Source organism: Epinephelus moara, chromosome 16, assembly GCF_006386435.1.
Source record: "Epinephelus moara isolate mb chromosome 16, YSFRI_EMoa_1.0, whole genome shotgun sequence".
NCBI lineage: Eukaryota > Metazoa > Chordata > Actinopteri > Perciformes > Serranidae > Epinephelus > Epinephelus moara.
This window is the reverse complement of record NC_065521.1, coordinates 841,460-866,919: the sequence shown is the minus strand read 5'-3', so window position 1 is coordinate 866,919 and position 25,460 is coordinate 841,460. Positions and strand designations below refer to the sequence as shown.

General features: G+C 42.2%; 1 protein-coding gene across 8 annotated transcripts in view; it reads left to right on the top strand.

Annotated features, from left to right (window-relative positions):
• Positions 1–25,460, top strand: part of agap1 (ArfGAP with GTPase domain, ankyrin repeat and PH domain 1) — a 193,508-nt gene that overhangs the window by 156,882 nt on the left and 11,166 nt on the right. For all 8 annotated transcript variants that reach the window (XM_050065657.1, XM_050065655.1, XM_050065654.1 and 5 more), the window contains 3 exons: positions 1,781–1,935; positions 5,026–5,116; positions 5,533–5,755. In XM_050065657.1, coding sequence (XP_049921614.1) covers positions 1,781–1,935; positions 5,026–5,116; positions 5,533–5,755 — 469 coding nt within the window. The remainder of the gene's footprint in view (positions 1–1,780; positions 1,936–5,025; positions 5,117–5,532; positions 5,756–25,460) is intronic.

Here is a 25,460-nt window from a genome sequence, read left to right as displayed (position 1 = left end):
AATATTACAGTTCTGGCTACTGTGGTACAATATGTTGAAAGTATGTATTAATATCTGGCAGTATACATGTGTGACAATAGTCATATGTGTATATATAAACATCACTGCGTTTCCTGCCAGGCACAAAAAAACTGTTTTTTTGTTGTTGTTTTTTACTGAAACACTGCTGTGTGTCCTTTAAGGATTATGGCACAAAATTCAGTTGTGTTTTTACCGAAACATTGCTGCATTTCCTGCTGGAATTGTGGCACAAAAAAAAGTTATTTTACCCGAACTTTGCTGCATTTTCTGCCAGGATAGCAATGAAAGAAGGTTCTTTTTCACCAAGACATTAATCCATTTCCATAGTGCCCCTAAAAGTGGCATTTTCTGCTGGGATTGTGGCACCAAAATATTGTCGTTTTTTTATCCAAAAAATTGCTGCTTTTCCTGCCGGCGGGATTTTTCATGACCATAACCAGGTGTTTTTCTTTTGCCTAAACCTAACCACATGTTAACCACAGCGTTGTTAAAACAAGTTCCAACGTATCCGCTACATAACACTGTACACATTGTAACATATGGGTAGTTTGCAGAAGTGTACAATGCCAATAGTTTCTGGCGATTGGTTTTTTTGCCTGGCGTTTTCATTGTGATTATCAGAGACAGAAAGGTGAAACATCTCATATCATGTCAGCATTATTCTAGCGCTTGGGTTGCGCTGCTAGATTGTCACTGTCTTTTCAAAGTTTACCCAGATATATGACCAATCTTGAGCTTTAAAGTTAAGTCTGGACCCCGTGTGACAAAATCATCTCAACTCAAAGGTCCTCTTAGTCGTCTTGAAAGTTTTCCACTTTCTTGAGCACTTTAAGGACCTTTTCCCCACATTGGCTTGACACTAAAATTTAAGTGAACTGTACCTTTAACGTGTCAATACTTCAGAGCTTCTCCAGCTGTTTTAAAGAAGTAGAGTTTGGTAGACAAACACATGCAGGCAAACGCCTTCTAATTAACTCCTGATTGTCCCATTAACCTCTGAGGGGGCTCTGGGTAACAGATCCATATGTCCTCCCTCCAGCAGGCCCTGATTGTAATGACTGACCTCACTGGTGGAGGGGGCACAGGGCCCCGTAATTTGGGTGACATCCTGGCTTCAGGGTGAGGTCACCTAGAGGGTCAGAAGAGGAGAACGGGTGTCCTTGAGTCCTTCAGATATGAAGCTCCGTACCAGAACATACAGACGCATGAAATCTTGCCGACTTGCTGACCTTTCTGGTCAGCGAACGTTTGGTCAACTGTTTGAAGGCGACCCTGACAAAACGGTCAATGAGCCAGTTTTAAGACTTAGGACTGAAGGTGAATGCTGACTTTTAATCTCTCCGTCCTTTGTACCAGTTTTTCCTTTATTTCAGCTGTTTAAAGCCTCCATCGCTGTTGCGTATTGGTTTGAAGCTCTGAAAAGTAAATTGTGACGTAACATTTAATGACATTAATTTGGGGCCAAACATCATATTGAAGTGTTTAAATTAATGCTGCAGAAAGGTGCTGGAATAACGTTTTTCATGACATATTCTAGTCTTGGCTTTGAGTCAAACTTGTGATGTGGCTGGTTGAGATTTGGACAGTTTTAAATTTAGTCGAAGCAGCCACCCAAAACCAGAACTGTCCTCCTGAAGTGTCTTTAAACAAGACACTGTGCCTCTGGACGAAAGCGTGAACCAAACGGCTGAGGTGAAACATGGCTAAATGTTGTTGAGTGTCATTTTTCCACTGAATCTGAATCTCTTCTGTCCAACAGAACAAGAGGAGAACTTTGAGTTCACCATCGTGTCGCTGACGGGCCAGACGTGGCACTTCGAGGCCACTTCGTACGAGGAGCGCGACGCCTGGGTTCAGGTCATCGAGAGCCAGATCCTGGCCAGCCTGCAGTCCTGCGAGAGCAGCAAGAACAAGGTGAGCAGAGTCCGCCCTCCTAAAAGCTCTACACTGAAGTCTGGTGTGCAGCTCCTGAAACATCTGAAGTATTCTTTGTAGAGTTGGTGTTATTGATCGTGGAATTTTAGAGGCCGAATATGTTTGAAAATAGAACAGTTTATTATTAATACATTTGAACTACTCAGGAACTCATTCGTTGTGAGAGTCAGTGGTCAAAGGTCAAGGTAACTGTGACCTTTCGTCCAACTTATTCTTGTGAACGCGATATCTCAAAAACGACTTGAGGGAATTTCCTCAAATTTGGCATGAACGTCCACTTTGAGTTATGGATACATTTTGCAGAACTTGGTGATCGAAGGTCAAGGTAACTGTGATCACAAATGTCCACTTAGATTCAAGAATAAAGTAATTCAACTTTAGTAGTCAAAGGTTGCTGTTACCCTGCATCAGTCTCTTTCTCATGATATCTCATGAACACCTTGAGGAAATTTCTGCAAATTTGGCACAAACATCCACTTTAAGTCACGGATAAGGTGATTACAATTTAATTGGGTCTAAGGTCAACGTAACTGTGACTTCTTGTCTGTCTCATTCTCATAAAAGTGATATATCAGGAACACTTATAGGGAAGTCTTGTAAATGTGGCACAAACATCCACATTGAGTCACAGACGAACTGATTAGAATTTGGTAGACACGGTCAAGGTAACTGTGACCTTTTATCTGTCTCATTTTCTTGAAAGTGATATCTCAAGAACAACTTGAGGGAGTTTCCTCAAATTTGGCATTGCTGTCCACATCGAGTCACAGATGGACTGATAAGAATTTGGTGGTCGAAGGTCAAGGTAACTGTGACCTTTTGTCCATCCTATTCCTGTTACAGAGATCCCAAGAACACTATGAAGGAATTTCTGTAAATTTGGCCTGAACATCCACTTTTAGTTTTGAATGAACTTTCAACCTCAGTTATTCTCATGAATGCAATATTTCAACGACACTTGAGGGAATTTCGTTAAATTTGGCACAAATGTCCACTTGGATTCAAGAATTGAGTGTTTTGAAGTTGGTGGTCAAAGATCAAGGTAACTGTGACCTTTCGTTTGTCTAATTCTCATGAACGCAATATCTCAAGAACAACTTGAGGGAGTTTCCTCAAATTTTATTAGGATTTGGTGGTCAAAGATCAAAGGTCACTGTGACCTTGACAAAACCGTGACGTGGTAATTCTAGTTTTATTTTGCATTAAAAATAAAATCATAAATATTAAACATAAAGCAGTAAATCAGTGTTACATTAACATCGTCTCAGGTGATTCGGTAAGTGTCATATTTTTTGTTGTCTTACCAGACTGTTGTAGCTGTTTTATTATTTATCTTTACGCACTCAGTCATTTGATTTCCTCCATGTCACCCAGCCATAGCAAATAAACAGGACCTTTAACTTCACACACACACACACACACACACACACACACACACACACACACACACACACACACACCGTCCTCACTTACCTGCTCACACACAAACACACACTTTCATTCACATAATTACAGAGTGGTAATTACTGCAGCTCGGCTTTCAGCTTCAGCATTGCCATTTTCCACCTGCACACATGCAGCTCTGAGTCCAGACCTGCTGTGTTTACGCCTCAGGCTCTCAGCCTTTTATTGCCCCCCAAAAAACACCAGCCACCCCCCCACTACCTCACCCAGTACCTCCCTCCCCCACTCCGTTTGTTTGCTGTTATTCCTCCGTTCCACGACATCAGTGGGTTCGGCCTGAAACAGCAGAGACGTCTGTTCTCACCTGCTCGTTTCTCAGTTACACGTTTAATCTGAAATAAACTTTGATCTGTAAGTTTAGTGATTAACGGTGGAAGAAGCACTCAGATTGTTTACTTAAAATACAATTACCACAGTTTAAAAATATTCTGTTAAAGGTAAACATCCAAGTATGAGAAGTGAAAGTACTCATCATGCCGAATGACTCCATTCAAAGTGTTTTATTATTTTGTTTCTATTACAGTGAAAGTATTTTCAGTGTTGTCATTCGTCAATTTGGAGCCAGTTATTTGTATTTTGTATACTGCTGTGTAGATTAGTATTATTAAACTGTATCATAAAATGTAAAATAGAAATACCACCAAAGTTATTGGATAAATATAATGAAGTAAACAATACAATATTTGAGTCGAAGTACAGAGAAGCAAAATATGGAAATATTCAACTATTAATTGAACTGTGCCAAAATTGTACTTAAATGGAGTTTATTGTTGTTACTTTCCACTAATGTCATTAACTTAACTGACAATTTAGGGACATAGCTAACCACAGATTATTTCCTTCAATAAAAGATTCATTGTTTGAGTCTATAAAATGTCAGAAAATACTAAAAATCTAAATTGAATTTAAGTTTATTCATTAATTTATTTATTGGTGTTGACTTTGTTCTCATAGATTTACGAATTATTCTTGTAGACCCATGACTGAATTCTTGTAATATTATATCATAATTCTCTTTGTTTATTTATAATTTATGACCTTATATTCATAGATCTATGACTTTTTTCTCATAGATTTACGACTTAATTTTCGTAGATTTACAACTTTATTCTTGTAGATTTATGACTTTATTATCGTAGATTTATTTACTTTTTTCCTTGTAACATTATGACTTTATTCTTGTAGATTTACAACTTTATTCTTGTAATGTTATGTTTTTGTTCTCTTAGATTTACGACTTTATTCTCATAGATTTGTGGCTTAACTCTCAGAGATTTATGACTTTATTCTTGTAACATTTTGACTTTATTGTTATAATACAACTTAATTCTGGTAGATTTACGACTTTATTCTCGTTATTCACTTCTTTGTTCTCGTAATTTACCACCTTATTCTTGTAGAATTATGACTTTAATCACGTAATTTATAACTGTATTTTCATACATCAAGGACTTCATTTTTGTAGATTTATAAATTAATTCTCAAAATCTAAGATATATTTTCGTTAACATGGTCCTAATCCTCGTTCATAGACTAACCTCTGAAAGACAACCATGAATATTAGTGTGGTTGTACTCATATATAAATCTGTCTGTTTTCCTTTAGTCTCGTCTGACGAGTCAGACAGAGGCCATGGCTCTGCAGTCCATCAGAAGTATCCGAGGAAACAGTCGCTGTGCCGACTGCGAAGCTCAGAGTGAGTATCAAACCAGTCTCTACAGTCGCTCACTTATCATGGAGTCATCTGCTCCTCTGGGTGGAAACGTCACCCAAAATTAAATACATGATAGTCTGGTTATTTGGGACGTCTGTATTTGGGATGTTTTTGCAAAATATTTTGTGCTAGAGTCGCTAACATGCTAGTCAGCCAGGAGATGCTAATGCTAACTAAAGAGGGATAATATTGCTCCTGTTAGCTTGATTGCTAACAGGATAATACCTTTATCAAAAGCTGTATTAGTCTGATGTCCACATGTTGGACTCTGCGTTCACCAATAAAAACTTCTGTATAAAGTCGGTTTGTCAAAGCTAACAAATGATGAAATAAATTATCTGAAGAAGTTGTTTTTCATATATATCAATATGTTCGCCTCCCTCTCACTGCCGATCCAGACCCGGACTGGGCGAGTCTGAACCTCGGGGCCCTGATCTGCATCGAGTGCTCGGGCATCCACAGGAACCTGGGAACGCACCTGTCCAGGGTCCGCTCTCTGGACCTGGACGAGTGGCCGCTGGAGCTCATCAAGGTCATGTCGGCCATTGGAAACGAGCTCGCCAACAGCGTGTGGGAGGCCAACGCACAGGGACGCCTCAAACCTGCACCGGATGCCAGCAGGTAGGAAACTACAGACCAGTTATTGACGTTATTAGACGGGAAAGCAGTCAATTCTCCACCTTGTCCAGACCTCTCTGTCTGCTGGTGATAGTGTGAGGAGGCGTGGCGGGTGTTTTAGTATCTGCAGGGTGACAGACTGAGAGTATTTGTCACATTTGTGACCATGGACTTCTAAATATAAATAATATGTGGACTGGGGAGCTGTTAGTTTGTTTTCAGCTCAGACGTTTAACAGCTGCTATAACACTTTACTGCTAACTGTTGACCATAAGCAAAAACACTGACACTTCAGAATAAAACCACCACCGTTTTTTCAGCTTTATTATAACAATATTGTTTATGGGCTGTATCGCTCTGACCTGCTTTAACCATCAAAAACATCTCACATTAATTTTCTCAGTATTGGACTGATTGATTGATGGACTCAATGGTTTCAGCTGGACTGAATAAACTGAATTTAATTCATAACAAATCATCAGATTTTATAATCTCTTTATATGTGTAAAAATCTGAACATGTACAGTAGCTGCAGCTGTCACATTCCTGCAGTGCAGTAGAAGTACCCCAGGTATGTAGTACTCTGTCAGTGCAGTGCACACAGCTGCAGATAGGGGGCAGCGCTCCACACAGCGGGACGTGTTGATATTGACAGAAGTGAAGTGTGTGTGTGTGTCTGTGTGTGTGTGTGTGTGTTGTCTTGTAGACTACAGGGGATAGTAGTAACAAATGGGTGAACTTTAGCGTGACGTTGGTGTTGATCAGTGTGTACGTGTNCCCCGCCAAACACACACACACACACACAGTGTATACAGATATGCTCACAAACACATTTTAACCCTACAAAACACAATGAAACACACATAACTGTTAATACTACACACACCGGTGACGACGCAGCGGTGGAAGAATCACTCTAACCATTGACTTCAGTTAAAGTATCAGTACTGCACCATGGACAGCTCTGCATTATACTGAAGTAAAAACACTGAAAGTGTCAGTCCATAATATACTTCAAGTAAAAAAAAAAAAAAAAAAAACATATAAAACAAATACCACCAAAAAAAACCTCTAAAACAGTATGAAAACATACAAAATCAATACATACAACACAGTATGAATACAATAAAATAGTAGAAAAACAGGACAATACCCAGTACAACAGTAAAACAAAACACATAAAACACAGTATAAATACAAAAAAATGCATAAAACACGTACAAATACACTAAAATCATAGAAAAACAGTACAAATACCCCCAAAATCCATGTTAAAGAGTGAAAAAAAACATCTTAAACACAGTACAACTATAATAACAACACATAACACACAGCACAAGTACAAAAAACAGCTATGACACAGTACAAATAGAAAAGAAAAGTAAAACACAGTACAAATACCCCAAAAACCCTTGTAAAATATTACAAAAACATGTAAAGCACAGTACGAGTACAAAAAATGCATACAACACAATATAAATACAAGAAAATAAAACACGTAAAATACAGCACAAATACAAAAAAAAACATACACAACACAATACAAGAAAAAAGTAAAACACAGTACAACTATATTGAAATTATTGAAAAACAGTAAAAATACCGCCAAGAAATACGTAAAACATAGTACAAGTAGAAATACAACAAAATTGCATAAAACAAAGTACAACTATTATTATAAAAAAACAGGTACAGCACAAAAAAACAAACATGTAAAACAGTACAACGACAAACACAACATGGTACAAATACAGAAAGACTTTGTTAAACATGCGTTAGTGTTGTTGTCTTGTTGTAAATGTAACCCGCCAGGCCGCTGTCGATTCCAGACATCATCCCCGTCTTTCAGAGGCTGTAGGTGGCTGAATTTTAAAGCGACAGTGATCATACTTGTGTCCTATGAAACTAGAAGACCTGAGGAACCCAGCGCTACCATGTCACGTTAGCTTCTCAGCTTCCCTGATTTGAATGTGTAGAATTTCTGGTTGTGCCACTCAGGATTTTAATCGACGCCTGAATAAAAAAATGGTCATAGAAATATTAAAATGGACAAAAACACATGAACAGGAAGTTGGAAGAGGTGAAGAAAGAAAAAGGAAAAGGAGCAACACAAAAGAAAAGAAGGTAGAGAAGCAGAGAAATGATGGAAGGAGGGATTTATGGAGGTGAAACGACAAACCGAGCCACTTAAGGAATGGACTGATAAATACTATCGACAGGGCACAGGGGGGAGGGTGGAGGGGGGAGATGGAGTGGCGGTGGAGCGTGGCGGGTTAATTGAGATAATATTGACCTCCTTCTCTAATCTCTTCAGGGGAAACATGCTTCAGATTCATAAATAAATAGGAACATGAGCAACAATAAAAGCATTAGTGGTCTGACGGAGGAGGGCTAATGGCACGTCAATACTCACACATCGCTCACTGTGTGTATCTGTGTGTATCTGTGTGTGTATATGTGTGTACTTGTACTGCGTTTTACATGTTTCTCTTTACTCTGTGTGACTGCACCCAACTCTTTACACCTATGTGTGAATGTCAGCGAAGAACAATCAGCCGACAACAGGAGAATACTGCATGGACTGGCAGCACTGCATGAATACAGACATGTAGTTTATGTACACAGAGTACACACGTACTGCTGGATTAGACTCTGATCTTAATGATCATTGTAATACATAAAATAAATACTGCAGGTACAAAACAAGGCACAGTTAAAACCTGAAATGTATTCTGTCTACTGGCGTCTAACAACTAAAGAAATCCTTAATTTTATTACAGACTTACTCTATAAAGTCAAAAAATATATATTCATCTCCTACTTTATTAAAGTTCCTCGTACTTTACATTGTGGTAAGATACAGTACAAATACTAAGAAAAAAATATGTAAAACACAGTACAAATACAATAAAATTGTATTGAACACAGTGCAACTATAATAAAACCATGGAAACAGTACAAATACCAAGGGAACCTTTACAAAACTGTACAAATGCAAGACAGAAAACATATAAGACACAGTATGAATACAAAAAAACAACACATATATCAGTTTTAATTTAAAAACATGTAAAACACAGAACAAAAAAGGAAAGGTACAAATACAAAAAACACATAAAACATAGTACAAATACCAAAGAATCCGAAAATAAACAAACATAAAATACAGTACAAATACAACAAAACGTAAAACGCAGTATCAAAACCAAAAAACACATAAAGTCCAAATACAACCCAATGCAAATATTAAAAAACATTTCAAATGTAGTGAACACAGTATAAATACAAAAAATCCATGTAAAAGCAGGTAATGTACAGTACAATTACCATTAAAAAACAAACAAACACAATACATGTGTAAAACGTAGTACAGATACCAAAAAGTCATGTAAAACAACGTACAATTACCAAAACAACCTCATGTAAAACATACTAAAAATAAAAAACATGAAAAAAAGCACACAGGCCCAATACAAACATAACAATCTAAAACATTTTACAAATACAAAAAACCATGAAAACATTGTACAAATACAAATAAACGCCACATAGAGCAATACAAAAATTATATAAAATACAGTCCAAATACCAAACAAATCATGTGAAAAGGAGAAACAATTGCAAAAATAAAAAAGTAGAACAGAGTACAAAGACAAAATGAATGTAAAACAAAGTCCAGGACCAAAAGATCATTTGAAACACTGTGGGAATGCCAAAAGAAAAAGCCATCGTACAAATACAGTAAACACAAAACACATAGTAGAAGTACAATAACCATGTGAAACACAGTAGAAAACGTAGCTGCAGTTTGTCGACTCCATTAACGAGCAGCACTGTGACAGAAGGAAACCAGATACAGTTTGATCTCACACTGGGTTTTTTTTTTGTTACACTTTGCATCAAGATTTTGGTTCAATTTGTTTAAAACTTGAACAGATGTACACGTGTCCCTGCATCCGCCTCACACACACGCACACACACTGTGAGGGAGGGAGGCGTGGAGGTTTTATGACAGCTTTATGGAGTCCCAGTGACGGTCTATGAAATGATATGTAGACGCCGTGTCACCGAGGTTACGTTCACTCAACACTCGCAGCTCCACCTTAAATCACAACCTGCGAGACGTCGACAAGCAGCAAAACATACGAGGCTTAAATACATGTAGATATACTGTACAGTGAGTATTATTATCATGTGATGCACCTCAAGTACTGGACTGCTGTTGTTAAAACATTGTCAATAATCTAATGCATTTGTGGAATGTAACTAAGTACATTTACCCAATTACTGTACTTAAGTGTTTTTATTTTATGCCACTGTAAACTTCTACTGCACTACATTTACCTGACATTTATAGTTACTTTTGATTTAACTTAACATGAGACACGAGATGATGCAGTGCTATACCTGTGATGTACCCAGTAATACACAAAGTTTCTAAAACTGACACTTTAAATGCTCCCACACGTATTTGTCAATGATTGAAAAAGAATACAGAAAAATTGGCAAGAACACAAAAACACAGTACACATACAAAAAATAGTAAAACATAAAAATACCGAAAACACGTAAAACACAGTACAAATACAAGAAAACTACATAAAACACAGTATGAATACAAAAAACGTGAAATACAATATAAATACCAACCAAAACACGTAACACAGTACAATTACAAAAAACATAACACATTACAAATACAACAAATGTAACACAGAACAAATACAAAAAAAGTAACACAGAACAAATACAAAAAACGTAACACAGTACAATTACAAAAAACGTAACAGTACAAATACAAAAAATGTAACACAGTACAAATACAAAAAACGTAACAGTACAAATACAAAAACGTAACACAGTACAAATACAAAAACAAAAAACGTAACAGTACAAATACAAAAACGTAACACAGTACAAATACAAAAAATGTAACACAGAACAAATACAAAAAACGTAACACAGTACAATTACAAAAAACGTAACAGTACAAATACAAAAAACGTAACACAGTACAATTACAAAAAACGTAACAGTACAAATACAAAAACGTAACACAGTACAAATACAAAAAATGTAACACAGTACAAATACAAAAAAAACGTAACAGAACAAATACAAAAAACATAACATAGTACAAATACAAAAATGTAACACAGTACAAATACAAAAAAACGTAACAGAACAAATACAAAAAACGTAACACAGTACAAATACAAAAAACGTAACATAGTACAAATACAAAAAATGTAACATACAAATACAAAAAACGTAACATAGTACAAATACAAAAAATGTAACACAGAACAAATACAAAAAACATAACACAGTACAATTACAAAAAACGTAACGGTACAAATACAAAAAATGTAACACAGTACAAATACAAAAAAAACGTAACAGAACAAATACAAAAAACGTAACATAGTACAAATACAAAAAATGTAACACAGTACAAATACAAAAAATGTAACACAGTACAAATACAAAAAAACAACACAGAACAAATACAAAAAAACGTAACGCAGTACAATGCAAAAAAAAAGACGTAAAATACAGTACAATTTTTTTTTTAAAGTAAAACAGTACAAATATCAAAAACAGCGTAAAATACAATACAAATAATAATTTAAAACTGACCACAAAAGCAACAAAATATGTAGAATACAGTACAAATACCAAAAACATGTAAAACTTTAGCTAAACACATTGGTGCATTGTAACTATGTACGTTAACTTATGCACTGAACTGAATCTTGAAATACTTGAGTGTTTCCATCCCTGCTACTTTAAACTTCCACTCCACAACATGTGATCTACTGCACCACATTTATCTGACTACCTCTGATGTACCCAGCAGTACACACTAAAACTGACACATTAAATACTCTTACATGCGTTACGTGGCGATAAAAGCAGATAATAACAAAAATTCTGCACAGTGAGGACTTTAACTTTTGATATTTGAAGTAAATTTTGCTGTAGTTGAGTATTTTTAGGCCGTACTGTTACTACTTTTCCTGAAGTGAAGGATCTGAGTACTTCGTCCAAAATTTTAACATCAGACGTGTTTTCCTAAACATTTCGTCCGTCCAAAGTTTCAACGCTTCATCTTAACAAAAACTGCAGAACCTTTATTCAACGTCAAATGTCACTTCTTTGCATTGAAATGCTTTTATTTTGAAGTACGCACAGGAAGTATTGACATAGTTTTGGCAGCAAATGAATGAAGGACACAGAACAAAATCACTGACAAAGCCAACAGCAGGTCAACGTCTCGATTCGTGCCTCCTTGGTTTCTTCTTCTACTGTTTATCTTTAACAAACAAGGAACAAAACACAAACCACTTCCTGTTCTCATGGAACGGGCCGTCGTGAATCAGCAACGGAGAAAGGAAAAATGGTAGTTTTATTCATCTCTAGATTGAGATTGTCTTTCAGAAAACATCTGATAAAAGACACGACACATTTGTCAAAGTTCAGCAACAAGACACGCTTGTGGACCCATACTCAGACGCAGAAATATTAAACGATCGTACAGGAAAAACAGTTTTTTTGTCACCTTTATATTCCCGAAATCAGACCCTTATCTTATCTGTAAGCTCCGAGCTGTGACTGAAAACCTGCCTTAAAGAAGCAGCAGAAGAAGAGGAGCTGGAGGCTGAGGTATGGGGGAAAGGCGGCTTTGTCCAGGCGGCAGGAGGGATGGGAGGGGGAGGCTGGGGGGGAGGCTGATGGATGGAAAAATGCCTTCCTCTCGTGGTCTCTCAAGTGAGTAATAGAGGCCGAAATTTCATTTTGCAAGTGGCTGATTTAATGATCCAAAGGGTAATTAATGGCCTGATTATCTTAATGTTAAATATGGCCAGCAGCAATTACGCTGACCTCCTGTCTGTCAAGGTCTGGCCCCCCACTCCGCCTCCCAATTAGGTCCTGTTTGGAGGTTCAGGGAGGCGGGGGGAGGGGGTGGAGGGAAAAAAGGGATGGTTGGAGGATGGAGGGAAGGAAAACAGGAGAAGGTGTGAAAGAAGCAGGAAAAGGAGGAGGAACAGATGGAGGTGGATATTTCGGGACTGGAAAAGGGAAGGAAAGGAGACAGGAAAAGGATGGATGTGAGGAAAGGAAAGGAGGAGGAAAGGAAGGAAAAGGTGGTGCATCAGTATTAAACACCTCCATTTCTTCCTCTCCTCCACCCTCCTCCTCCCCTCCCATGTCGACTTCCCGCTCGGACCAGAGGGAGGAATAATGTTCGGAGAGATCGCACCTCGCCTCCGCCTCGCCGCCCCCGTCCAATGAGATATGTGACAGGGCCGAGCCCCGCCATCTCCAACTGTTGTGATCATCTCTTTATCTCCCCCACCCTTTCCCTCTCGTGTCAACCCCCCGTTCATCCTCCTCCTCATCCTCCTCCTCCTCCCGGTGCGTCTGCCCTTAGCGACGGCCGGTCCAGGTCTCATTAATGTCAGTGGGTCTCAGGAGGGGATACTGTCGCCGCTAATTGTTTTAGGGCTGCAGCTCACGCCCGCTCAGCGCCATGATGCTTCATTATGAGGAGAGATACTTGTTGACACTTGTCCCTCGCAGTGCTGAGGACAGGGGACAGCGAGCTAGGCTGCAGAACTGCGAGGGGAGGTTGCAGCGTGGAGGAGCTCCATGGCGCCACGGGGATCCTGTTCGAAGTATTTCTGATACAAACCACCAAAAGACTCATCCTCTAAACGTTCCCATTAACCCCTGGCCGCCCGCGGTCAGCCGTCATCACCTCAGCTGGCGCAGTCGCCCGGTGCCGCGCCCCAGCTGATGCCACCGCTAAAGGGGCTGCTAAGTTTGGGCATGCTGCCCATTGTGGAGCGCCCACAGGGGCCTTGCTGGCTCGGCCAGCAGCGCTGCTGCAGCACCCTCGGTGCTGGGTGCTTGGCGCTGCGGCTCATTGTTTTAATTATCTGTCGAGTGGCGCGTCAACACCAGCACCCAAGGCCTGCTCGGACTCTGTTTGACGCAGCGTGTTAGCAGGCCTGAGCGGACAGCAAGTGACAGCGCTGCTAATCCGGCCTCCTGGCCGCCGGACTGGGGAGGTGGTTGGCGGCCATGTGCCTCCGTCCCCTGGGCCTCCTGTGTCCTCGCACTCCCACCCTCCCCTCATGCCAGCCGCTGACCTTTGGCAGTCTGTCGTGGAGCATCTCTGCCTGTTTGTGTTTACATCTGTGCATCTTTGTTTTATTCTCTGTTGTCCGCTCCGTCCAACGCCGAGCTCAGCCAGAAACAGCCATAGAAGAGATAGAGGTGATGATGGAAGAAAACTATAGTGTTGGGTGTTTTCAACCAGTGGTTATTCACAGGCGTTGTTGGCGTTAAGATACAGTCAGAGGTACCTTTTTTGCCCTTACTTTGGATGCTAAGGTCCTCTGCACAACGCTTTAATCAACTTTAAGCAGCCCAGTTCAGACCAAAGATTCGAGATGAAACCATTTCAGAATGTTGCAGAGAAAAGTGTCAGCAGTGTGAACTGGCCGGTCTGAGCTTGACTCAAGCCGGCTGATGGTGTCACCTGACACTCAGCTGGTCAAATGGCCGGCGGCTGGTTTTAAAGCACGTCACCTGTTTCAACAGCCAATCAGCTTGTAGTGAAGTCAGAAAAGCTGCAAATCAGATCAGAAGCACAGAGAGATGTTGACTAGAGATGATACGCCGTCTCATGGTGTTCACTTCCTGTCAACGTTACAGATCAGAAGTAAAGAGAGTTGTGGTCGTGGTCACTTCCTGTGAACCAGCAGGTTTTTAGAAGGTTGCAAGTCGTTCCTGTTTCAACTTGTCTCGTCGACAGACTTTGGTCTGAACTGGGCTTAAGGGAGAAGACTTAAGGATGTTTTGTGCAACTGATTGTATTTTAAGAAAACCTTTACTCAGAATAAAAGGTAAATCTTCACCCCTGATGTCTAGTTTTGCCAGGCAAAGGTGAATAATCTGTAGAATCTGTCGATAAGAAATAAAGTCTGGCTGAGGTGATGATGTCAGAGTTATCCTGAATATAGTACTATGTGTCTACAGTTATACAGATATTTAAGCTTCACATAAAGCAGCGTTTAGCATCAGATCACATCTCTCAGTCATCATGTAATTAAGATAGGTCTTGAGTTCACTGGAGGCTGTTCCCCCGAGGCTAATCAGCACCTAAATTGACATAATTCTTCGTCAACTTTTCTGGGAATAACTGCAACTTTTAAATCGACTCAACATAATGTCAACAGGATGGATATGTTTGAGTGAAATGAGCCTCATCCCAAACAGAAACAGGCAAATGAGACTGATTATTAACGCTACATTTTCTTTTAACTCTAAAAGTGAAAGTTTCAGATCTGTGAAACGCCGTCAGTAGGAGGGTAAATCTGTCCGAGGTGATGACTGTAGCAGAGATGTTCGTGCTGGGGTCAGTGTGCAGCGTGAACAATAGGAGGAGGTAGAGATGTGTTGGCACCGGGGCACCACACCTTAATTAGACAGCAGAAAAATGAGCAGCTAAAGGATGAGCGTGCAGGGCTTCTTATCGCCGCCACCGCCGCCACCTCACCACCACACACTTAACAGCGGGCCCCACATGACGAATGCTCGTCCAGTAATAATTCAGCAGCAGGTCTGTCGGCGCTGGGAGCCAGGAGAGGGGAAAGAATAAGGGCCCTTTATGGGAACAGATTAGTCTTGTTCCCCCCTCAGAAAAGGCCAGCGCTAACAGATTTAAAATTAGACCGGGGGCTTTTAATCTGGGGCCGGGGGTGCAGGTGCGGCGGCTGCCCCGACACGGCGGCGGGATTGGGCTCAGGGGACCAGATGGGGCGACCGGGGGGGGAAGGAGGCGGGCAAGGGGCCCACATCACAAGATAATTGCCCCCCAGGGTCAGAGGCAGTGGTGTGTGTGTGTGTGTGTGTGTGTGTGTGGGGGCTCATCCTCGTACCCCATAAAACTGCTATGAGCCGCCCTCCCCTCCTGATCCTGTGATCATAACACAGATTGGACTGGTGTGATTTCAGATGGACACGTGGCACTTCAGACATCCACTGCTGCTGTGTGACATCATCAGTGGCAGATCGTCCTGTTCAGGCTTATTGATACAGCCAGTTAGTCACGTTTAGCCCCGCCCCCAAAGTACCTCGTGTATGTATTTATCGTCATAAACATCCAGATTGTCCTTTACAAAAACTGATCACAGAACAAGAAACATTTCAGACACTCTTCGATGAGTTTTGGGTTCAAATATTTGTGTTATTATATCAGAATTCAGGTTATCATCAAAAAGGTTTTCACATACGAGGAATCAGTGAATCGGTTCATGACAGTGAGCACCCTTTGCAGAGCCTACATACATGGCGTGGTAAGAGGTGCAGGTTACACTACGGTTACGAAGCCAGTTCGTAATTTGGTCATAAACGACCAAGACCAAGGTAAACCAAGAGATCTTTCGTCACCAGAACCAAGTACTTCTGCTGCCTAACCCTAACCACTGACCCTTAGTACTGTCGACCTGTTCTGCATCAAGACACAATGCCAAAGGCTTCCCCTGGCGTCAGTTTGGTAACGCTCAAGTGTCAAAATATGGCGAGTCGGGATGAGATCACGTCGACTCCACAAGACTCAAGTTGTGATAAAGCAAAATCAAGGTGCTCAAAATCCTGTTTCATCATTTCCTTTTATAAATATCCGTGAATTTCCCGTGAGCTCTGTGTGTGTGTGTGTGTGTGTGTGTGTGTGTGTGTGTGTGTGTGTGTGTGTGTGTGTGTGTGTGGCTTCCTGTGATCCGATTCAGATCTCCGTTTCATCTGCTGTCAGTTAACTAGCCGATCCCGCCTGCCATCTCCGCCATTATTATCTGCAGCCCCTGCTGCTGCTGCTATGAGCCGGCCCCCACGCATGTTAAACAGCACACACACACACACACACACACACACGCACACCACAGAAGAAGAAGAAGAAGCCTCCTGACAGGCAGGGCCAGTGCAAACGTTGAAAAATAATTGGCCCCTACATTCTAATTCATCTGTAAAAGGGAGGCCTTGATTAAATTAGTCCTAATAGACATTATTTTGTACATGACTGCTTCACCGCCGCGTCCCCCGACTCGCCTAACAAGCCCTCCAATTTACTATTGACATTAAGCCGGCTGACACGAGCCAATCACCGGGGCCACTCATCGTTTGTCATGGCGGCGAGGGTTATGCTAATGCGGGGCTAAAAGCACAAACTAAATGCACATTCTTTATGCCTGAGTCATCAGATTAACCTCCACCTCCCCTCCCCTGCCTTATTTTAATAATGAAGAAATAAATAACGTGACTCCATCTTCCCGCTCGCCGGCCCCTCGCTCTGCTCCTGCTGAATCTGTACGCCGACGGTTACGCTCACCCCCCCCCCCGCCTCACCCTCCTCACCCTTTGGCTAATTGGCTCAGTCGGCAAATTGCTCATACAATAAAGAAGAGGGAGAAAGGGGGTGGAGGAAGCGGAGTCGTCCTCGTGTTTGTGGGTAATGTGTTTGGATTGAATGGGATCACGGCGAGCGGCGGCCGGCTGGTAAACATTTGAAACCTTCAGACGCTTCACTTAAGAAACATTGTCCTCTTTTATTTGGGGATTCGGGCTAATTCACTCAGCGTGTTTGCGGCTTTGAAACGAGCCGAGGAGGAAGCATTTTGTCTCCGTCTCTGCCACGTTTGCTTCGCTCCTCCGTCCTGTGAGTTTGTTTAATGCTGCAGAAATCAAGAGCGTGGAGTCGAGGAAGAGGCGGAGGTTTGTTTAAAGGCTGATTCAGTGATAGGAGGAAGGAAACAAGGTCAGTTTCCTGCACATTTAACGAAGAATGCTCGGGGTATTCTGGGGGTTTGGTTCAGGTTATTGACAGCAGTCTGTAACATTCACCCGCGAGTGTTGAGAGATAAAATCCAGGACGTGTTTCCAGTGGTCTCGGTATCTGAACACAGTTTCCACAGGAGCACCAACATATGATCACAGTCCAAATAAAACGCGACAATATTCTAAGTTTACAGCAGGAAACCAATGACTGAGAATCGCACAAAATCAAGCAAGATGTTGGCTGACAGTGGAGTGGCTGCGGGTCCTTGATCAGCACGTCTTCACTGTGACCTCATCACATGTCCACGTTTGGTCATGGACTTTCCACGTCCACATATGACGTCCAAGGTACCCTGGGTGTGTTGGTTGTCGACGTTCTGGGACGCCGTGTCAACTTCAGCCTGTTACATGCATTGTCTGTTTTCAAAATACAGAAATGTACAGTTTGCATACAGTCTCTTTCAAAATAAAAGCACTACGTCGGACTTCCGCCGGCTTAACTTTTGTTGTCCTGCCGCGCGTCCCCGTTATGCCGCTGTCTGTGTCTAATGCCAGATGTCACTGACCAAGTGCCGGATTTTGACGACTATGAAGTGAGACCAAGTTGCCTTGTAAAGTCTTAAATTGCCTTGAATTCAGAATGGATGGGTGCCAGAGATAGCCTCGGTTGGAGTAATGTTTTCAGGTTGTCCGTCCATACGTACACGTCTGCCCCATTCTCATGAGCGAGATATCTCAAGGCCTTGAAGGAATTTCTTCAAAGTTGGCTCAAACGTAAACTTGGACTCAATGATGACCTGAGTAGATTTTGGTAATCATGAGTCATAGTGTGGTAAAAGCATCCTGGTGACGTGAGCTTAACATTCTGTTTCACTCCGTTTGAACAAAGCTGAAACGATCAGTCAGTCGATCAGTAACCAGACTTTTTGTCACTGTCTTCTGTTTTAAATCTTTCCAAACTGAATCTCTTTGGTTTTTGTTGGTCGAACAAAACAAGACATCTGAAGAGGCCACCTTGGACTCTGTCTTTCTTTAACCATCTGTCAACTTTTCATCAATTGTATTATTTCATGAGTTTGGTGTTGCGTCATAAAAGAGCACCTCATTGGTACAAAGGATCCCGGTACACGTACGTTATGTTGGGTAAGTTTTAAACCCAGTTCCTGATGAATCTGGCTCTTCATCATCATCACTTTTCCTCAGAGGAAACCCTGTTACTGCATTAACTCCCCTCCCCCTCCTGTACTCAGCTCCACTCATCTGCATCCACCTAATCTCAGAGGAAATGTCAATGGCTTCCCCGGCCACGAGGCACGAGCTGTCAGGGTCGGGACGCACAAGGCTTTAGCTGTTGGTGCACCTGGATGCTGTGGCCGACTGCGGTCCTTCTGCCAACAGGGTGGTGCGAACCTAAAGAAGTGATTTTGTCGTTTCCAACTTAGGAAACAAACATTTAACCAGATTTAATGGAGCGAAAAGGTTCACGAAGCTCACAGTTTTCATAAAGTCACGCCCAATTTTTAAACTGGACAATTTAAAGATCACAGCTGTGAAGCTTTTATCCAAAATAGATTTGAATTAAAATGATCCCAAAAAGAGAAAAGTTGGTGTTTACACTTCATGAATAACTTATAGGATGAATCAGCCATTAACAGTCTGCTGCTGATCGACTCATCGATCGACCGATGAGTCCTGGTATCTGAAGGTCACACTCTCTAATGCAGGGGTGTCAAACATATGGTCCGGGGGCCAGAACCAGCCCACCAAAGGGTCCATTCTGGCCCACTTGAGGACTTTGCACGTGAATGATGCAAAATACGCAAATTAAGCGGCTTTCCTATTTAATTATTTTGACTTTTCTATTACTTTATTTTAATGTTTAACTTTTTGACTTTTGTGTTTCACTTTTTTGACTCTTATATTTATTAAATAAATAAATTATTTATTTTTGCCTTAATATCACTTTTGTCACTTTTCATATTTTACTTTCTGCGTAATAGATTTTCTGTGTATTGTGCGTATGATGTGACAACGCAAAATATTCTAGCATTCAAAGTAACGCAAATATAATATGTCAGTATATATGTGAAGGCCCTGACGCACCAAGCCAACGGTCGGCCGTCGACCAAAGTCAGGCTGTCGGTGAGCGTCTGTCGGCCTAGTTTTTGTGGTGTGTCCCGCACCGTCGGCGGCTTTTCGGCTGATTGAGCATGTGAGAGAGATCACTCTGATTGGCTGTTCAGGTTTTATTTCCTCGCCCCTGTAGTGAGTGAATCTGCCTGTAGTGAAACCGGGGCTAACCGGTGCTGGCTGACAGGATGTACCACTCTCTCACTCCGCTCTCTCTCACGCAGGTACAGAACGTACGTGCCACTTGGCCGTCGGATGTAGTCCGTGTAGTGTGTTCAAATGCAACTGACACAGGGCGACGTGAGGCGACGTAGACGACGTGAGGCGACGCAACAGTTGGCTTTTGTCGCTGCTAGTTCTTTGATGTCGGTTTGGTGTGTCCGCACCTTTAGACGTGCTGGATGATTCCTGAGAGAGTATCAATATCGTACATACGTACTTATGTCACTTCCTGTTACAAAATAAAAGCTCTGTTTTAGAAACTGCACCAAACAAACTTCAAATGTTTTCTTTCTTTGTCTTTATGTTTTTCTTCTTCGGGTTGTTTTCTTCATCCTCTTCTTTTTGGTCCTCTTCCTATTCGTGTTCTTCGTTTTCCTCTTCATCTTCTTCCTTGTCTTCCTCTTTTTCTTCGTCGTCGTCTTCATCTTCCTCTTTGTCTCCTCCTTCCCCTTCGTCTTCTTCCTTGTCTTCCTCTATTTCTTCATCGTCATTGTCTTTTTGCCTTCTTCTTTATCATCTTCTTCCTCCTCCCTTTTCTTCCTCTTTGTCTTCTTTGTCTTTTTTTCCTCTTCCTCTTCTTCTTTGTCTTTGTCTTCTTCGATGTCGTCTCCCTCTTCTTCTTCCTCTCCCTCTCCTTCCTCCTTGTCTTCTTCATCTTCTTCATCTTTTTCTGCGTCTTCGTTGTCTTCTTTTTCTTCTTGATCTTCACCATCATCGTCTTCTTCCTCAGCTGACCATCAGAGATGAGGACCAGACGTTGTCTCTCGTCTCACACAGTACCGGTGTCTCTCCGTCTGTCCCCACCTGATCATGTGACCTGTGTCAGTCCTTCATATTCCTGATCTTTTCCTCCCTAAACAAATAAACCCCGACAGTCTCTAAATGTCATGTTGGCGCTCTGGTCTGTGTGGAGACGCTCGTGTGCCACTGATTTGATTTTCAGAGGTCTTCTTGTCCTTATGATGTCACCATGATGAGAGACGCCATCCTGAGGGAGTCCTGGTCCTCCTGGGACCTCTGATCCGACATGTCGCCGGTTCATCATCAGTGTATCTGAGCGGACGTCACGTCTCTGCTTCTTTAATTGATCCTAAAGCTTTCAGATTAGTGAGGCTGATACGTCCTCTACGTCCCTGCTGTCCGTCTGTCTTTCACTTTCACGTCTCCTCCCTTTCTTCTTCTTCTTCTTCTGTGGCTTTGCTGGAGCATTGCGTCTCAGCCCACAGATCAGATTCACATCTCTGCAGCCTCCATCTCTTCCCTCATTTGCATCGTCTCTGTGTCCGATTTAACCCCTCTGTCTCCGTCTCCGTCCCCATCTCACGGAGTCTCATGGCTGATTTCAACCCCCCCTTCCTCCGCCTCCCCTGGACCTTTCCCACCCCACCACCCTCTCTTTAATTATCTGTGCCTATCCAAGGGCAGCTAACGACCGGCTAGGAAAGGCTAATTGATTTCTTCTCCTCTTCTTTCCTTTTGTCTTTTTCTCTCCTGCCGGATTAAAAAAAAAAAAATCCTCACAGGTTTTGTGGATGAAATTCAAAACTCCTCACCTTGTTAGAGAGCTCGTCCACGTGACGGCGTGACGGAGATTCATCTCTGAAACACACATTAGCCGCGGCAGTTAGCTGCTGCTCTTATCCACGCTCTATCTATCTATCTATTAATCTATTAATTAGAGGGCTAATTAGGCCAGAAGAGAAGCCACTGACACTGTGTCACTCTTAACCCCGAATCCTACCGCTCATTACCTCACACACACACACACACACACACACACACACACACACACACACACACACAGCAGACTGTAATTAATGACAGGCTTTAACAGCAGCATGTTGGCTCATACATCTCAGCTCCACGCTTCAGGCCCAACCGGAGAATCCTCCATTAAACTTTTCTTATTGTGTAAAGTCGCACGCAAACATCACCTGCTTTTATTTTGAAAGGGTTTTAAAAGCAGGAAGTCCCCGTCCGGCTGAGGACAATCAAATGTCGCCGAGTTGAAATGTTTCAAATTGCACCTATCTTATCTTATCCTGTCCTGTCGTATCCTGTCCTGTCCTGTCCCGTCTCATCCTGTCCTGTCCCGTCTCGTCCTGTCCTGTCCCGTATTGTCCTGTCTTGTCCCGTCTCATCCTGTCCTGTCCTGTCCCGTCTCGTCCCGTCCCGTCCTGTCCTGTCCCGTCTCAACCTGTCCTGTCCCGTCCCATCCCGTCTCATCCTGTCCCGTCCCTTCCCATCCCGTCTCATCCTGTCCCGTCCCTTCCCATCCCGTCTCATCCTGTCCTGTCCCGTCCCGTCTCATCCTGTCCTGTCCTGTCCTGTCCTGTCCCATCTCATCCTGTCCTGTCCCGTCTCATCCTGTCCTGTCCCGTCCCGTCCCATCCCGTCTCATCCTGTCCCGTCCCGTCCCGTCCCGTCTCAACCTGTCCTGTCCTGTCCCATCTCATCCTGTCCTGTCCCGTCTCATCCTGTCCTGTCCTGTCCTGTCCCATCTCATCCTGTCCTGTCCTGTCCCATCCTGTCCTGTCCCGTCTCATCCTGTCCTGTCCCATCTCATCCTGTCCTGTCCCATCTCATCCTGTCCTGTCCCATCTCATCCTGTCCTGGCCCATCTCATCCTGTCCTGGCCCGTCTCATTCTGTCCTGAGTGGCCCTGATGTTGCTCTTTGGAAATATTTCAACTTGAAGATTAAGATTAAAAAAATTAAATGTGAATTTTGAAATTGTGCGTTTAAATGTCAGAGAAGTGAAATCAACAGATTCATGTTGAATTTATTTTAATTCTTGATATGCAACAAAAAATATGCGACAAGCACAGGAAGAATTTTTGTAAACGTAATTTAATTTGAATGTAACACCAAAACACCAAAACCTGAGTTCGTCCTCGCCGTGCCTCGTCAGTTCTGGTTGGTCATTATGATAATGAGCCTGGTGTGATTATCAGGGTGTGTGTGTCGTCTTTCAGTCATGTGTCCACGCTCTGTTTTGGGGTCGTGGACACATGACCTCCTGTAACACACTGTGGAGAGGCGGAGCTGAGGGGGGAAGCAGCTGGTGGTCACTCAGTCAGTGAGTCACTCGGCCTCTCAGGCTCAAACACCCTCTGGCTTTGCCCCCGACAGGAAACTTGGTGTGTGTGTGTAAACACACCGGGACAAAGCAGCTGATCGGGGGGAACGTCCACACACACACACACACACACACACACACACACTCAACACAAAGCGGGGTCTCCTGAGCTCAAACAACAGGCAGGAAATCAAAGAAGTGCAGTGGGCCCAGTGCTGCGCCCTGAGGGACGCCACGCCCCACCGTTTCCAATGGCGACCATAACCACGACACGGCAGATGATGAAGCTGTCAATCAACAGGCAGACAGAGGTTTTCTTTGACACTGTAGTTTTTATCAAACAGATTTGAGGACGTAGTGACTTTCTGGGGACTATTTTCAGCGGCGGATTAATTTACATTTGGTGCTCTGGTTTGTAGACGGCGTGTGTGAGAAGCGTATAAACATATGTGTATTTTTCACTACCACTAAAGTGTTGTTGAACAGAAGCCATCAGGATGTTAATGGGGTAAAATCTGTAATAATTTGGTACCGCAAATGTAAATGCTAACGTTAGCCCGAAAGCTAGCTAACAGCAGCATATGTTATCATTAAGCGTTGATGTTACATGTGTTATTGCGTGAGCTATATAAGCGTAACGTTACCTACATTTGGTGTTTATCCACGTTTAAGAGTCGTAATTACTGTAGAAGATTATAGAATGAAATCTGTCGTGGTCATATTTAGCCAACAAACAGACATGGTTACGTGTGGCCTACAAACATACGTAGCTATGTTTTGCTAACAAACGTACGTGGTGAGCTGACACCATGTGCGATTAGCTGACAAACGTCGGTGGTTACATTTAGCAGACAAACGTACGTCGTTACATTTAGCCGACAAACGTAGGTGGTTATATTTAGCTGACAAACGTACATTGTTACATTTAACCAACAAACGTACGTGGTTACATTTAGCCGACAAACATACGTCGTTACATTTAGCCGACAAATATAGGTGGTTACATTTAGCCAACAAACGTACATGGTTACATTTAGCCGACAAACGTAGGTGGTTACATTTAGCCAACAAACGTATGTGGTTACATTTAGCTGACAAACGTACATGGTTACATTTAGCCAACAAACGTACATGGTTACATTTAGCCAACAAACGTACATGGTTACATTTAGCCGACAAATGTACGTGGTTACGTTTAGCCGACAAACGTACATGGTTACATTTAGCTAACAAATGTACGTGGTTATGTTTAGCCGACAAACGTACGTGGTTACATTAAGCCAACAAACGTAGGTGGTTACATTTAGACGACAAACATACGTGGTTACATTTAGCTGACAAACGTACGTGGTTATGTTTAGCCGACAAACGTACATGGTTACATTTAGCCGACAAATGTACGTGGTTGTGTTTAGCCAACAAACGTACATGGTTACATTTAGCTAACAAATGTACGTGGTTATGTTTAGCCGACAAACGTACATGGTTACATTTAGCTAACAAATGTACGTGGTTATGTTTAGCCAACGAGAACAATCACCCAGGGCAGCAGCATCTGTCCACCAAACTTCCATGTTGTTAACGAAGAACGTAAACTTGTAACTTCAACACGTGCGACGGAGTCGTCTCACTGAATCGGGGCGGTGTGTGTCTGATTTAGAACAAAATTTTTTGACACGTCGTAACGTAACATCTTTGGTCTGAATGATAGATGAGAGTTTTCAGTCGCTGAAGTCGTGAAAAAGTTGTAGTCATCAGCAGGAGCTCGAGTGTCGTCAAGGCAACAGTAGAAACAGTAGTCAGTGGATGTGTGGACGAGACGTGTGTTTGTTTCCTCTGGCTGGTGTCATTTAATTTAACTCACACACACACATGTCTCAGCCCCTCTGGGCTCCTGTTGACATATTTCTGTGTGTGTGTGTGTGTGTGTGTGTGTGTGTGTGTGTCTCACTGGGACTCATGTTTAATTATCTACCCAGCATGCCTTGGTGCAGGAGCAGCAGCGCACTTAGTCTAATGGGATGTGAAAAGGGACACACACACAGATTAACACACAAAATATGAGTGTGTGCATCCAAGAGACACGTGTTAACACACACACACACACATACACACACACACACACACACACACACACACTGTGTGGTTAATTAGTGCAATTAGCCTCTCCACTGTCCAGAGATGTGTTTTCAGGACTCGTTACATCCTGATGATGTTTACTGCAACACACACTGATACACACAGTGATACACACAACAATACACACACTGTTCCACACAGTGATACACACAACAATACACACACTGATACACAACAATACACACACTGATACACACACTGATACACAACAATACACACACTGATACACACACTGATACAAAACAATACACACACTGATACACACACTGATACAAAACAATACACACACTGATACACA